At 57.0% G+C, this 14,082-nt stretch overlaps 7 protein-coding genes across 9 annotated transcripts; 1 reads left to right on the top strand and 6 right to left on the bottom strand.

Annotated features, from left to right (window-relative positions):
* The first annotated feature begins 305 nt into the window (after window positions 1–305).
* On the top strand, window positions 306–2,025 carry JDV02_009731 (uncharacterized protein). Its single transcript, XM_047991412.1, has 2 exons — window positions 306–1,315; window positions 1,364–2,025. The coding sequence occupies exons 1-2, from the start codon at window positions 486–488 to the stop codon at window positions 1,911–1,913; spliced, it is 1,380 nt and encodes a 459-aa protein (XP_047847424.1). The 5' UTR covers window positions 306–485; the 3' UTR covers window positions 1,914–2,025.
* Window positions 1,970–3,322, bottom strand: JDV02_009730 (uncharacterized protein). 3 transcript variants are annotated; one of them, XM_047991409.1, is made up of 4 exons: window positions 2,738–3,322; window positions 2,542–2,645; window positions 2,301–2,478; window positions 1,970–2,229 (listed from the first exon to the last, which is right to left on the bottom strand). In XM_047991409.1, exons 1-4 carry the CDS (start codon window positions 3,107–3,109, stop codon window positions 2,038–2,040), a joined length of 846 nt encoding a protein of 281 aa, XP_047847421.1. In that variant the 5' UTR covers window positions 3,110–3,322; the 3' UTR covers window positions 1,970–2,037. The 3 variants fall into 3 exon arrangements, with proteins under 3 accessions (XP_047847421.1, XP_047847423.1, XP_047847422.1); XM_047991411.1 differs by having other exon boundaries at window positions 2,301–2,645; XM_047991410.1 differs by having other exon boundaries at window positions 1,970–2,478.
* A 190-nt stretch (window positions 3,323–3,512) lies between these two features.
* Window positions 3,513–5,442, bottom strand: JDV02_009729 (uncharacterized protein). Its single transcript, XM_047991408.1, has 2 exons — window positions 4,653–5,442; window positions 3,513–4,569 (listed from the first exon to the last, which is right to left on the bottom strand). Exons 1-2 carry the CDS (start codon window positions 5,302–5,304, stop codon window positions 3,626–3,628), a joined length of 1,596 nt encoding a protein of 531 aa, XP_047847420.1. The 5' UTR covers window positions 5,305–5,442; the 3' UTR covers window positions 3,513–3,625.
* Window positions 5,443–5,682: 240 nt separating this feature from the next.
* Window positions 5,683–7,808, bottom strand: JDV02_009728 (uncharacterized protein). Its single transcript, XM_047991407.1, has 3 exons — window positions 7,192–7,808; window positions 6,061–7,087; window positions 5,683–5,974 (listed from the first exon to the last, which is right to left on the bottom strand). The coding sequence occupies exons 1-3, from the start codon at window positions 7,729–7,731 to the stop codon at window positions 5,883–5,885; spliced, it is 1,659 nt and encodes a 552-aa protein (XP_047847419.1). The 5' UTR covers window positions 7,732–7,808; the 3' UTR covers window positions 5,683–5,882.
* Window positions 7,809–8,114: 306 nt separating this feature from the next.
* JDV02_009727 (uncharacterized protein) lies at window positions 8,115–10,458 on the bottom strand. The gene has a single exon (XM_047991406.1). It carries the CDS (start codon window positions 10,447–10,449, stop codon window positions 8,224–8,226), a length of 2,226 nt encoding a protein of 741 aa, XP_047847418.1. The 5' UTR covers window positions 10,450–10,458; the 3' UTR covers window positions 8,115–8,223.
* Window positions 10,459–10,943: 485 nt separating this feature from the next.
* Window positions 10,944–12,030, bottom strand: JDV02_009726 (uncharacterized protein; the record flags this gene model as incomplete). Its single annotated transcript, XM_047991405.1, has 3 exons — window positions 10,944–11,100; window positions 11,176–11,532; window positions 11,597–12,030. The coding sequence occupies 3 exons, from the start codon at window positions 12,028–12,030 to the stop codon at window positions 10,944–10,946; spliced, it is 948 nt and encodes a 315-aa protein (XP_047847417.1).
* A 911-nt stretch (window positions 12,031–12,941) lies between these two features.
* On the bottom strand, window positions 12,942–13,481 carry JDV02_009725 (uncharacterized protein; the record flags this gene model as incomplete). The annotated part of the gene is made up of 2 exons (XM_047991404.1): window positions 12,942–13,125; window positions 13,186–13,481. 2 exons carry the CDS (start codon window positions 13,479–13,481, stop codon window positions 12,942–12,944), a joined length of 480 nt encoding a protein of 159 aa, XP_047847416.1.
* Between the last annotated feature and the right edge of the window lie 601 nt (window positions 13,482–14,082).

The following is a 14,082-nucleotide window of genomic DNA, read 5'->3' as shown; positions in this document are numbered from 1 at the left end:
GTTGAGCGAATGCGCAGTCGCTCAGCACAACGTTCCATAGCTTGTTCGTGTCGTACGTACATACTTCGTGTTGGTGTATCTCTCGGGCCCTCGGGCGCCGCGGGCGACGATCCTCCCGTCTTGGCAATCTCGGCTCCTGTTCGCCGCTTTGCCTTGGGCAATTCCCCACCTGGCGAGAAGGGTATGTCTCGTCTGTCAAACTTCTCTAGCGTTGCCGAACGACTCACACGCCGGCGTGGCGGAGACGTCGCCATTCCACTCTTAAAACTTTCGAGAGTTTGCACAACCCTGTCGATTTTTTGCAATGGCTCTATATCACATTCACGACAGCGATAATCGACGTATAGCTCGAGATGCAATCCTACCAGACCTATAATGCGGCGTTTCGATCAATCTACGTTCTTCATCGCCGTCGCCATTGATCTTTATCCACCACGGTGAAAACTTACACGAGCAAGCAGTGACTGGTGGAATGGTAACACGAAATGCCGTCAACTACGCCAGGTGATAGCCTCCTCATCCAAACGTCTTCCCTGTCTCGATTCCGCTCTTCGACGCTCCTCATTTTGATCGTCGTCTGCTCAGCCGTCTTCACAGACATTTTCCTCTACGGGCTCCTCGTCCCGGTGCTGCCCTTTGCGCTCACATCCCGCGCCGGCGTCCCCGCCCCCGAGATCCCTCGCTGGAATGGCATCCTCCTGGCCCTCTACAACCTCGGCCTCTGCCTCGGTAGTCCCGCCTTCGGCTTCCTCGCCGACCGCATGTCGAGCCGCCGTCTGCCGTTCCTCGCAGGCCTCGTCGCCCTCGCGGCGTCCACGCTGCTGCTATGCCTGGGCCGCAGCGTCGCGGTCATAGCGGTGGGACGCGTGCTGCAGGGGCTCAGCGCGGCGATCTGCTGGGCGGTCGGGCTGGCTCTCCTGGCGGACAGCCTGACGGAGAGGGTGGGCTGGGCGTTGGGCTGGGTGAACTGGGCGATGACGGCCGGGTTTCTCCTCTCGCCGATTCTGGGCGGTCTCGCCTATGAGAAGGCTGGCTACTACGCTGTGTACTATATGGCGTTCGGGCTGATCGGATGCGACATCGTCCTCCGGCTGTTTATGAAGGAGGGGGGTTCTGCCCGTAAGCGGGATGCCAACGCAACAGAGGATAATCCCGCCAGAGGAGAGCCTCGAGCCATTGAGCCGGACCTGGTCGAACCACTTCAAGGAGGTCCGGGAAATCATTTAGGCCCGGGGGTCGCCAACTACTGGGCTTTGATCAAGTCGCGGCGGCTCCTCGCCTCCCTCATCGGCTGCATCATGCAATCAGCCTCCAAGTCAGTGCTGATAATCCTCTCGTTGCGGTCCCAACTAACGCGCATTAGATTCGCATTCTTCGCCGTCATCCCCCCTTTTGTCGACAAGATATTTCATTGGAATGCTCTCGACGCCGGACTCATCTTTCTGTGCGTCCTGCTTCCGGGATTTCTGTCACCGGTCGTGGGCAGCGTTGCCGACCGCTACGGCACCAAATGGCTGTCTTTTGCGGGCTTCGTCCTCTCTGTCCCGCTGTTCGTTTGTCTGCGGTTTGTCACCGAGAACACCTTGACGCAAAAAGTGCTCTTGGGCGCACTGCTCACACTCATGGGCATCGCCCTCACGCTCTCGAGCACGCCGCTCATGGCGGAGATCACGTACGTCATTGAAGACAAGGAGAAGGGGAGGCCAGGAATATGGGGCACAAAGGGTGTTTACGGCGTTGGCTTTGGGCTCTTTACCACGTCCTTTGCTTTGGGTGGCGTCATTGGGAGCTTCATGGCGGGCTATCTGTACGATGGACCTGGTTGGGAAACTTTTGGCTGGGCGTTTGGCATCTGGTGTGCCGGTGGAGCGATGATATGCCTTCTCTTTGTCGGCAAACCTACGATTCGATGAATAGGGGCTCGGTGAGCCACGGCTACCTGTTCAACAGAATGCGCGTCTAGTATCAATCTAGTGTATTTAATGTAGCTCATACTCTTGTTTGTCAATCAACGCACTTATCTAGCCTGCTGGGTGTCTAGTTCAACTTCCGGAAGCGAAAAGCCATGATGGGGGGTATCTGCGTGTAGTTGCGTGACGACTCTGGCCTTCCCTGCTGTTTCACCTCAGGGTGATCGTCGGTGAAGGTCGGTTCTTCCAGGCCGTCCATGACGAGGCCTCGCTTGAAAAAGGTCGCGAAAAGCTCGTGAAGAGGGCGGTGAAAGTAAATCTACAGGAGTTAGCTAGACAGTCTCTTCGGGAGAACAATACGCGACAGAACTGGAGCTACGACATGATTACCTGATGCGCGGGCTGGCCATTGACGGCGACGCCACGCCAGGGTTCAACCTTCATGTACTCGCGCACGACCCTGCCGCGGACATTATAATATTCGCCGGTGGCGGGATCGGTTAGCACCTCGATGATGCGGTTCGCGCGCGACGTGAAGAAGACGGGATGCAGCATCGTCGCGACGAAGCTGCTCCTTTGTCAGTTTCGTAGCATTAACGCAACAACACAGTCCCAGGAGCCATTAACGCACATGCCGTTGGGCTTCAGCAGTTTTGGCAGCGCATCGGCGAGCGGCTCAAGAGTCTCAATATCCATGATGGCCATGTTGATGAGCACAACGTCGAAGCCACCGACCTTGCCACTGTCAGTCAACTCTGACCAATCCGCGCGATTGGGATCTTAGGGAAGCATCTTTGCCCGACAACCACTACACATGAGCGGCTTACCGCGAGCGGCGACGCAAGCAGGCTCTCAAAGTCCTCGGGTTTTGTCACGTCAAGCTCCTGGAACTGCATTCCCGTGGCTCCCTCCTCGGCGCAACGCTGACGACAGTACTTGAGCATCTCTTTGGAGCCATCGGTAGCGACGAGGCTAGCGCCGCGACGCGCAAGGAATCGCGATGCCATGCCATTGCCTGTGGCAAGATCCAGGATGCGCGTTCGCTCGGGATGCTCCTCGTCAACGGGGATGAGTTTCTGCAAATACGGCTTCTGTAGAAGATTCCAGTACTCGTTCCCGTTGGCGCCCATGCCCGCGTCCCAAAAGGCGGCATTGGCCTCCCAAGAGTCCAGAGTGCCGACAATCTGACTGTTGGCCATGATGAGTTTATTGAGATGACACGCCGGCAAGCCTGAGGGACGATGAGAGCGAGCTTGACAAGACAAGAGCAGATAGTGAATCGCGTATGTTGGCCCAGCCCCAGGTGACTTATATGAGTGAACAAACACCTGGGCACAGGCTAGTAGAGGGGCTTGTCGCCGCCGTTGATGCGTGGCTATGCCGCTAAACCAACGCGGTCAGTGACTCATGCGGGGATGCAGTCGAGGCACTCTTTGCCTGATTGGGTTTGCGCAGGTTCGTTCATGCCTTTCATAACTTGGGACAAAACCGTTGACCTTCCACTACCCTATTGTCACAAGAAAAATCGACACAACCGGCGTAATCTAGTCCAGCAAAGAAAGACATCACAAATCAATTGGCAGAAGGATCCGCATGTAAACGGTCTCAATTTGAGGGGATATCTAGTCTTACATGCTAATTTTGGTCATGCCCCCAAGGTCTTGCGATGTGGCGGCACGCCGCACCTTGGGAGAGACATCGACTACGGAATACGTTTAGAACTTTTTCAAAGGCCGCCAACCAACAGACAATATTCGGGCAGATGCGTAGCAGATCAAAGCCACCACATAAGAAGAGCCCGCGAACAACATCAGGGCCTCCCAGCCAAGGTGTCCTTTCAGGCCGAGAAGCGCGCCCCCAATGGGCACACTGCTTAACGTGCCGAAGCTCGCCACCATCTGCGCCGTCGAGTAGTATCGCCCAAAGTCCTTGGACGAGCAGAACTGGCCTAGACAGACGGGGATGAGGCCAAGGTTGCTGCCGCTTGCGAATCCAAACGTGACGCAGAAGCCGATGATGGCGGCGTGCGACGACTCAGACGGGAGCCATATGCCCAGGACGGTGACGGCGCAGAGACCGATGGTCATGATGATGACGTTGAAGCGCCCGAGCTTGTCGGCGAGTATCCCCGGAAGAAAACGCCCCAGAACGGAACCCGCATTGAGATACGCGAGCAGAATCATGCCATCGGATACGTCAAAGCCGTGCGACGTGGCGTATGAGACAATGTACGTGAGAGGCACAAAGAGCCCATATTCCATGAAGAAGATGCCCACGGCGGTCAGCGTGAAGCGTTTGTCCCTGAATATGGTAAGATCGGGCAAGACCGAAGCCTTTGTCGCGCCGCCTTCGTCCGCTACAGGGCGACTGGGGGTGAGGCGAGTCTTGATGAAGAGATTGGCTAGGGCGCAGAGCCCGAGGATAATGAAGCCCAGGATGCGACAGCTCCAGGCGAAGCCGACTCCCCTCTTTCCCAAGAGATATCGCAAGAGCAAAGGGAATACGATGCCGCCGATGCCGCCAGCCGTGGTCGCGATGCCTGTGGCGAGACCGCGACGTTTCTTGAAGAAGTGGGCAATGGCACCGTACGCCGGAGCGTTGAGCAGGGCGCCGCCCAGCCCTCCGAGCACTGAGTATGTCAAGATGATTTGGTAGTATTCTATAGAGAATGTTAGGCGTATGATTCGCAGTGGCTAGGCGTCAATGACGTGGGGATATTGGGGTAAAAGGAGGGGGTTTCACCAGTGGAGATGCTAAGAAGCATGAGACTCGAGACGATGCAGATGCTACCGGCCGCGACAAGCAGCCTCGGGCCGTGACGGTCAAACACGGGACCGACCTGTAGACCAACAAAGAAAACCAGAAACAGGTAGAGGCTGAAAATCCAGCCGATCTGCGAGTGGCTGTACTTGCGCAGCTGGTGCGTCCTAAAGTACGACTCGAAGACGGCGCTCGAGTTGATGAGGCCGAAGATGGCGCCCATGGCGCAAAACGAGCCAAAGACGACGAGCCACGCCTCGCGGCCTCCCTCGGGGAACGAATTGGGCGACTGCACCTCCATCAGAGCGGCACCACCAATGTTCTTAACATAGGGCGCTTCTCCTCTGCGGAGGGATCTGCCGGTGCGGTAGAGATAGTATTCGTCGTCAGCGAGGCTGGGGGATCGCCTGGTGACCCAGATGCCGTCGTCACCTGGCTCCTCCTGCTGCTGCGGCTGCTGCTGCGGCTGCTCTTCGTCGGGGGTCACTCCCTCCTGGCTATGCTGCGAAGCTGGGCGGTGGTCCGCTGACGGGGGGGCATTGTTGTTGCTGTTGTCGGCGACGACGACGGGGTCATCTGGGGGTTGGTTTTTGTTGCAGCTGTCCTCTGCCCTGACCTGCGTCGTCGCAAACATAGGAATGCCCCCCCACCAAGCTGACGAACCAATTTGCCCAAAGGAAAAGGATTTCCTTAAAGCGCAAAGGAGGGAGTGGATGGAAGTGCCGTCCCGATGTGGATGCGGTGCGATCCCGGGAGGATTGAGTTGGTTGGCAGTTGCGAAATGCCGAAAGTGACAGGAGAAGAGATGATTTGGCTAACTGAGTTGCTAACAGTCAACCTAGTACTAGCGAGTGTCTGCTCTCCACAGCGATGATGAGTGTCTAGTGGTGGGCAAAAGCTCCAGGGACTTTGCTCCTCTTTTATTTACGTAAAGTTATTGCATGCTCAAATTGAAGATTGAACAGCCTTGGCGAACCAGTTGCGAATGTGAATGGGACGAGGTAGTGTTCAGGTGGAGATTTCATCGGGCTCGACCACACTTCGGCCCATTCCGACCTTGCTCTTGTTGAACTAAATAACTATTGGCTCACCAAGCTTGCTAAAAAGACAACTGCTAGTAGTAGCAGCAAACTCCCGTCCCTATGATACAACTCCGTTCATTGTCATTGAAACCAACTCCCCTTGTTCAAACCGTGCGAATTCGTGTCAAGTTCATGAGTTCATTATGCCGTTCAAAGCCATTTCGGCATCGCGCCGACGGAACCCTGCTGAACGGCCCAAGCACGTCGCCCGGTACAGTAGCGCTGTGGACAAGACAAAGAAAAAACACAGAGTCAGCATGTGATTTCCTCGCGTCAGTTTCTCCATTATGGGATGATGGCGTACGTACCTCGAAGGAGCCATTCGGAGTTGATATACCCCTTTGATGGCGGTGCGGCCTTGGGAGGCGTGAACCCCGTCGGCGCAGCAGCGGTGTCGAAGCGGAACAACTCTACGTTGCGTTCACGCAGATAGAGTTCCAGGTCCTGCATGTCGAACCAGTCGCCCCCAAGCTGCTCTTGGACGTTTGCCGGTATGGTCTCCGGCGTGATCACGATCCTTGGCCACGCCCTGGAACGTCGCGAGTAAAGGCCCAGCGCAGACGTAGCCGCATCGACGACGCCTTCTTTGTTGCCGTTTCCGAGTTTGTCTCCACCGTTCAAGAGTTGCTTCTCCATGAGCTTCTCTCTCTCCTTGAGCCACGAGTAGTGCGAGCCGGCGCCGCCCAGCTGGAAGAAGGGCATGTCGCTCCAATCCCCCGTGACCGGCCCCCCGCTGAGCTTGGCCTGAAGTGCCGCCGCAAAGTGCGCCAATACGCGTGACCGGTCCATGGCGGCGAGCGTCAGGCGGAAGTGTCGACTGAGAAGCTCCATGGGTGTCGACAGGTCCGCCAACAGCGAGTAGCCATAGTAAACGATGGATATGTGCAGCTTCTCCATGAAGTCGGCGTGTTTCACCGGCAGCACTCCCCCGCTGCCAGCGGAAACGTCGTTCCTGGGGGCGAGGAGCGACAGGTCGATCGGCGGAAGCGGGGCTGTGTATAGTTCCATGGGCAGGCTCGACGTGGTGCGCGTGCTGGTGGCTTGTGTCTGTAGAGACAATTGCTGCATGTGATGATGTTCGTCCTTGCCGCCGCTGCTGGACTCTCGCACCGACTCGAGACACGTCTGCACTGTCTCGCTCAGGCTATCCCTCAAGTTGGCGTGTGGAAGTAGGACCTTGGATTCTACCAGCATGCTGCCGAATGACACTACGGCGGCGCTCATCTTGTCGATGGAGGTCTCGAGCTGCGACACGCGCGACTCGAGGTACGAGATGCGCGACTCCTTGCGCAGCCGGTACGCCCTTTGCGCGAGACGAATCTGTCGTCGTCGTCTCTGAACATGGGCCATGTGAGTTCTATGCACATGGCGCGTATACACGCAGTCGCAGCAAGCGCGGGACCAAAGGGGGCAGGCTCGTAGAATATTGGAACACTCACCTCTTCGGGGTCATCGCAGTCGGATGTGTCCACGGCCTTTCTCGGCCTACCAACCTTCTTCTCCGTCGGAGCGCTCTTCTCCATGGGCCCTGCGGTGCTGCCCTGCTCGCTGCTCTTGCGTCTCCGCTTTGTCTTGGGAGCTCCCGCCGCCGCCGCGCCGGCAGCATCGGGAGTGCCGCGGTCCGCCGACTCAGACTCGCTGGTCGCGACCTCGTTGGCCCTCGCCAGCTGTTCTGCCCAGGGGGCCGCCGCCGGCTCCATATGTAGCCCGCCGTACAAGCCTGCATAGGAATCCGACATGGACGGGCTCGGGTATTGCCAGCGGCCCGGGGTGGGGATGGGGTAGCTGGAGGCGGAGAGGATGGCGGAGAGATTCGGGTCGGCGGCAGCGACCGAGGGACGCCAGGAGCGGGGGACGGGCCGAGAGGTGAGGATGTCTCCGGCCCAGCCGTGATCCTGGCGCTGCTGCTGCTGCTGCTGCTGCTGCTGCTGCTGCTGTGGCTGCCCGTTAACGAGCGGCATGGGTATGGCAATGTCCATGGCCTTGGGGGCTGAGATACGCGACAATCTGCTCGATGGATGGACTTTGGGGGTACGAGACAGAGTTTTTGATGATGTCGACAAGTCCGACGCTTGTCTCTGCCTCGTCCCGGCCGTTGGTGATCAGCCCGCTGCCACAGACTTATGGAAGTCCGGGGTTGCAGCCTCCGTGGAGGCCGGGTGGGCCTCCACGGGCACCTCGGCACGGGATGATCGCCTCATCAACATGCCTGTCTGTGAGCAGCGGGGTCCGGCCATGGGTTCGGGCTGCCCTGAACCTGGTCTTCACCCAATCACCAGACCGCGCCTCCGCCATCTGCCTGAGGAGGCGTCGTGTGCCAAACCTTTTCAACTGTCCTTCGTCCCACTCGTACCATGGTTCTAGTCATTCCAACATAATTCCAAAAAAAATTCTAACATTTAATAAGGTTAGTGCTTGCCAGAGCCGGCAGACTCTGTGTCTGGTCTCGTTTGTGCTTGATGAGCCATATATCATCGGATCGTCAACTCTCGCCATGCCAAGCCGGCTCTTACCAGTTCCCCATACATAGCACCGTGCACATATGCCGGGCCGACCAAGCTCCAATATGATGGGGACTGTGGCTCTCCATTCCGGTCAGTATCCGTACATGTATTACTAGCCCTCGCGGGCCTGAGCACGACCGGGCAGGGGCATCCGTCGAGCACGGCTATCGCGTCGCCCACCTCCGTCCACATGGGCGCGTTGGCAATGTGGCCCTCTCCTGTCATGACGATCCGACGGTTCACCATGCTCCCGTCCATCCCGATCAGGAATCCCGATGCCTTGTCGACGGACGCGCCCAGCGCCTCCAACACCGCCGAGTCAGGCAGCGTCAGGAGCTCCTCCTCGCCCACGCCCGCAATCTGCGCCGTCAGGTCGCTCAGCCCGTTGAACGACGGTATCTGCCCCGAATGGTCCGCCGCCGCCAGATCGTTCACATCGCAGAGGCTGTGACGGTACTTCTCGCGTGTCGCACTATCGGCCTCTGCTCCGGGGTAGTACCTCGTCATGCTCTGCAGCACGTACGCACGGAACATGTCTCCCGCCGAGCTGACGCCGGGCCACTGCGCGGGAAACGTGCGAGCGACCGAGTTCATCAGCGCGGTTCGCCAGAATGCCTCGACGCGCGATTCGCCCGTATAGCGGTATACGGGATCGAGGGCAAGAAGCTGGCCAGCCCAACTGTGCCAGGAAGGACCGAGAAAGTCAGGCAGTGACGCGCTCAGGGTTGTCACTGATCCAATCATCATTGCCTTGACATGCAGACTCTCTCCGCTGACGACGACCCTTGATGTTTTTCGAGACCCCGTGTTCTCTCCGTTCGCCTGACAAGCGTTGAATTGCGGTCGGATGGACCACATCAGGTCAAGCCCGTGTCGCCGCGACAGATCTGGCACCCAAGTTGGGAGACCAGCAAGCCGTGCTGAGGGCGGATCGCTGACGGCCATGAAGATGGCGAGGCTGTTGGTCTCCTGCACGAGTTCTGTCATGAGCCGCTTGTACAACTGGGCGGCATCCACCGCCGCAGAGTAATCCGGCTGCACGCTCGATAGAGCCAGACCATCTTGGGACGCAATGTTGTTGACCATTCCCAGGTGACAAAAGACCTTGTCCCGCGCATCCGACGCGTCTGCCCACCGGTTGGACAGGGCAAAGTACATGAGCCATGAAGCAGCCCCGGCCCCGTCGCATCCCGTGAGCGCGCGCATTTCCCTCAGCATCGTGTCGTCGTGCAGCGTCAGGCTTCGCTGCAGATATCGGTGCCGGTTGTACCACAGCTGGAAGCTATTCACGAGCGGATCGCGCACAACCCAGTCGCAAACTTGCCCGGCCGCCGGGTCTCCCGCGAGATACCGCGCCAGCGCAGGCTGGCTTGTCATGATGCCGAGCCGCGCGACCTGTCCCGCGAATGCGACGTGTCCGACGTCGTCCCACGTCATGGCATGGCGACCCCAAAAGAGGTACATGTTGTTGGACGAAAGGGTCGCCTCTTGGATGATCCACGCGCGGTTGAACCACCGGTGCTCAAAGAATCGTACCACAGGCCGCCATGTCTCTTCGTCGTCAAACCCCGGGAGACCGTGCTTGAGCCAAAATGCGGCAGGCGGTGCTGCGCCGTTGGGATGTTGCCTGTAGTACGGGGCGAACTCCTCTGATGGGATGCGCCGAATCGCGTCAAAAACTTGCATCGTGGCGTCAGCTTCAGGGCCGGCCGTGCCCAACCAGATGGCGGTTGTAGAAGATCGCTTGTACACCTGGTCCATGATGGCGACCTGAGCGGCCCGCTCGTCGAGGTCATGCTGGTTGATGCAGATGGCGTCGATCCATAGGTGCTGAATATCGTCCTTGAAGTTCCATCGTCGTTGCAGTCCATGCAATGCCTCGAAGAGGTTACGCAGCACGGGAAATGAGCTGTCGTTTACGCGTATTGGCAATGTCTGGCCATACTTGCCTGCTCCAGCCTCATCCTGCGGCGGTCCCCAGGTGTAGGACAAGGCGAGGTATTTCGGCAGGTCATCCATGCTGTGCTTGGACATGACAAGCTGTGGGCTGCAGAGACCGAATGAGAACCATCTTGGACGAACCAAAGACAGCAACCGAATAGAGTTGGAGTCGAGCTGGTCGTCGTATGAGAGTGTTTGCAAACAAAATCGCCCCAGGACAGATGTCCATAATCTCGACAATCTTGCTCCCATGTTTCTGGCTGCTACGGCCAAGGCCGCATTATCACGGCGTAGAGACCGGGTCGCAGAAATCGGCGCTTGACTTCGTTTTATTAGCCAGGCAGCCGGCTAGACACTGCTCAGCTGTTTCTGCATGGCGAAGCAGCAAGGCTTACTCCTCTGACAGGCTGTCAAGAAGGGTCGCTGTGCGTAAGCGCCCCTGCTTCCCGGTATCACTGGTCGAACGGTCGAAGAGCGCTACTGCACAGCCACATGGCTGACAGGTCTGCTCCTTACGGAGTACAAAGTACGAAGTACTCTGTCATGAGTTTCCAGAACGACCAGGGGGCACCGGGGTGCAGGTGCAATGCTCCACGAGGCTCCGACATGCAGCAATGGAAGACCCCCGTCAAGACCATCACAACACTCTTGGCGCAGAAAAAACTCCGTGTTGAAACGTATTGCATTGCACGAATGATCTGATGGTGATATTTCTAAAGCCATCGGATCCCACATAACCTCGCAATTCACAGCTTGCTGGAGCCCCGGCTGTCTGCCTTGGCCCGGGTCTGCACGGACAATTCGTCCCACCAAGGATATGTCCGAGGCGCATTCGCCACGATGCTGTCTTTGAACTCGGGCTTGCGCTTTTTGAAAAAAGCCTTCTTGAACGCGAGATGATCGCTGTATCAGGGCAATTAGCACACTCTGCATCCAGCAATTGCTCCGCTCTTCAATTCGACAGGCAGGGGAACTCACTTTCCACCAAACATGTCATACAAAAGAGGACTATCGACTAGGTGGGCGCGTTCCGCCGACCCGGGATTCCTCCAAATGAGCTGTCGATTCAGAAAGATGGCCATGAGGCTCACGTTGGTGATGAGATCCTCAGCCAGCTCAAGGGCTCGGGGGAAGACATCCTTCGGCTCGGGCAAAAGCTCTGCAAAGACGCCGTTCAATGCGGGCGAGTCGGCGGGATATCTCTTGCCTGTCGCCAGGAGATACGTCGCGTTGCTGTACCCGACCATGCGGGGGAGGAAGAAGGAGCTTGCCGACTCCATGGTGAGGCCTATTCGCGAAAACGGAAATCCAAATTCCGCAGTCCGAGGTGCGATGCTGATTTGATTAGCACGCTTGCCTCCTACTTCTTTCTGTTGGGATTTGTGCTTTTCCCACTTACCGAATCGTTGCTGCAAGGGTGGATGTCAGGCCTATGCCTACCGCGAGCCCGTTGTAGGCTACGATGATGGGCTTGCTGCAGTTGAACATGGCGAGCGCCAAGGTACCTCCCGGGTCGCGCATCTCGCCCACCGACTCGCGGTCCTTCATTTGGCTCGTGTCCATGGTGAGGTCGATGCCGGCGCTGAAGGCCTTGCCTGTGCCGGTGAGCACGACGGCCTTGACGCGGTCGTCGACGTCTACGGAGCGGAACAAGGCGACGAGGTCTTGAATCATTCCATCCGTGATGGCGTTGAGCTTGTCGGGCCGGTTCAGGACCGCCACGAGGATGGGGGTGACGCCGTCAGCTGTCTCTGGATGGTTGGTGATGCGCACATGGCTGTCGGGTGGGTTGGTGTAAGTCGCGGGCACGACGACACGATTGACATCTGTCATTGTCAAGACTTTCTGATTAGAGTTGCGAAACCGAATGCGAATATGAATTTTTTCATTTTCCTCTCTACTTCTTCGCCTGGACGAGGTGTCTATTGATGTGATTTATAGCGTAACAGCCGGCCCCTATATCTGGTGCATCGGCAATGTTCAAGGTGGCGTACTCTCCGTGCTGGGCGCTTGGAAGAAAGGCGGGATTGATGACTGATTAATGTCCGACCCGACATCCTCTTTCCGCAGGCGATTCGCAACGGCACAGCCGAACCGAATGTTGTGTAACCAACAACCTCTGGTTTTAGTACTTTTTACGGCGGACATTCCTGCCCATATGGGCTATGCGCAAATCCGGAGACTTTGCAATTCCGGTGGCGCCGTGCTCCAAAAGGCCGACCGATGACGAACCATAGAGTGCTCCCTCTTACATGCAAACGGACATGATCCGCCAAGAGACCGGAGCCGCGACCCCAAAGACTGTCTTGCACATGTCTCTTTAACAATTTAGGTTCTTGATGCGTATCCATTCTGCCCTATGTGTACAAGGTACTTTGTAGCGTGGTGCAATACTGATTGTTGCACGGCGTATACCAACGTCTACCCATCTCTCTGAGCCCTTGTAGTGCAAAGAGGCATGCTGTCAAGAGCTCAAAGGTCGGCGACCTGCATGTGGTTTCTGCTGAGAAAGCCCGCCGCAGCACAATAATCTAGGTACTATAGCTAGCTACGTTCAGAATAGGTTTTATTGAATTATGCAGCAGCGTGAATTTGAATGCATTCATGTTGTGCCTTCAACTCAACGTGAGTCACAATTTGCAAAGGAGCACGATATGATAAGGTGGCACGTTTGAACTTCACATAGTCGGTTAGACCGAAAATGGCTTTTTTAAATAGCTAAAAGAGGATGGGTGTGACTTCCATCAACGCCTAGGAACGCCTACAGCCGGGCCCCAGTTAGCATCAACGGGGGCAGGCGGAGTCTTCTTATTCCAGACGACAATATCCACAGGCGCTTTCTGGGTGCAGACATGCTCCGTGGAGCCGGCCTTTGCGGCCTGGCAAGTCGTAGGCACGTTGCCCTCGCCCCAGTATGTGATATTGGTACTTCATATGCCTACAGTCAGCCTTTCATGCCTCTTTTGCTCGGACAGGGGGTCGACTTACGGCAGGTTCAGTTCACGGTAAATCTTCAAGCTGAAGTCGGTACCATCCTCGCTGGCCTGCAGGCTGAAGCGGTGCTTGGAGTCCTTGCAGTCGATCTCCTTGGGGAACGGGAGGTTGAGGCTCTGGGTGGTGCACTCAACGACGCTGCCATCGTGGCCAGTGAGGTTGAAGTTGACAAAGTTGATCGCGGCGCCCGATTGAGCGCTGTCCTTGCCCACGAAGAAGCCGTTGATGGTTACACGGTTCTTGGCGGTGAGACCAGCCAGGGTGGCGAGGTAGATGGCTTGGGCATACATGGCGGATGAGGAGTGTTTGGTGTGCGTGAGTTGCGCTTGTAGTGACTCTGTGAATGATGGACGATGGCGAAGAAAGAATGTTGGACTTTGACGAGGATGCGTTGATCTCTAAATAGTCCAATGCCGTTAATACTGTCGTCAGGACACCTGTTGTTTGATGCCTCGCGCATCTACAGGTGCGCGGTCATCTTTCCGCTGGCGGTGACATCTACATACCGAGCGGCAATGGGTGGACCTCGGGGCGGGGCCGTCCTCTTAGGAAGTCTGCAATATAATACAAGCCGTATGAACTGAGAAAAACGCGTCATTGCCTAGAGACGATCGACCGGCTGGTCGGTTGGTGGATAAACTCAAATGATATCTCTTGGCAGCCATGCAGTTCAGTGATGCTTGGATTAGGTCCGCTCATAGCCTTCCTTGACGTGCATGTCATGCAGGTAGGGCCGATGTTGATGAGATAAAGGAATTCTATCGAGGAAGGGATATACTGCGTCCGATCTATAATCTTCTGCAGTCGACAACGAGCCGGCTTCCCTGCTCGTTATCGATTTTAATCCTGCGGAAAACATGAACGGGGTTGATGGTATCGTTGCGGACGCAC

Source organism: Purpureocillium takamizusanense, chromosome 10 (assembly GCF_022605165.1).
Source record: "Purpureocillium takamizusanense chromosome 10, complete sequence".
In the NCBI taxonomy this organism is placed as follows: Eukaryota; Fungi; Ascomycota; class Sordariomycetes; order Hypocreales; family Ophiocordycipitaceae; genus Purpureocillium; species Purpureocillium takamizusanense.
This window is presented reverse-complemented; position numbering and strand designations above follow the sequence as displayed.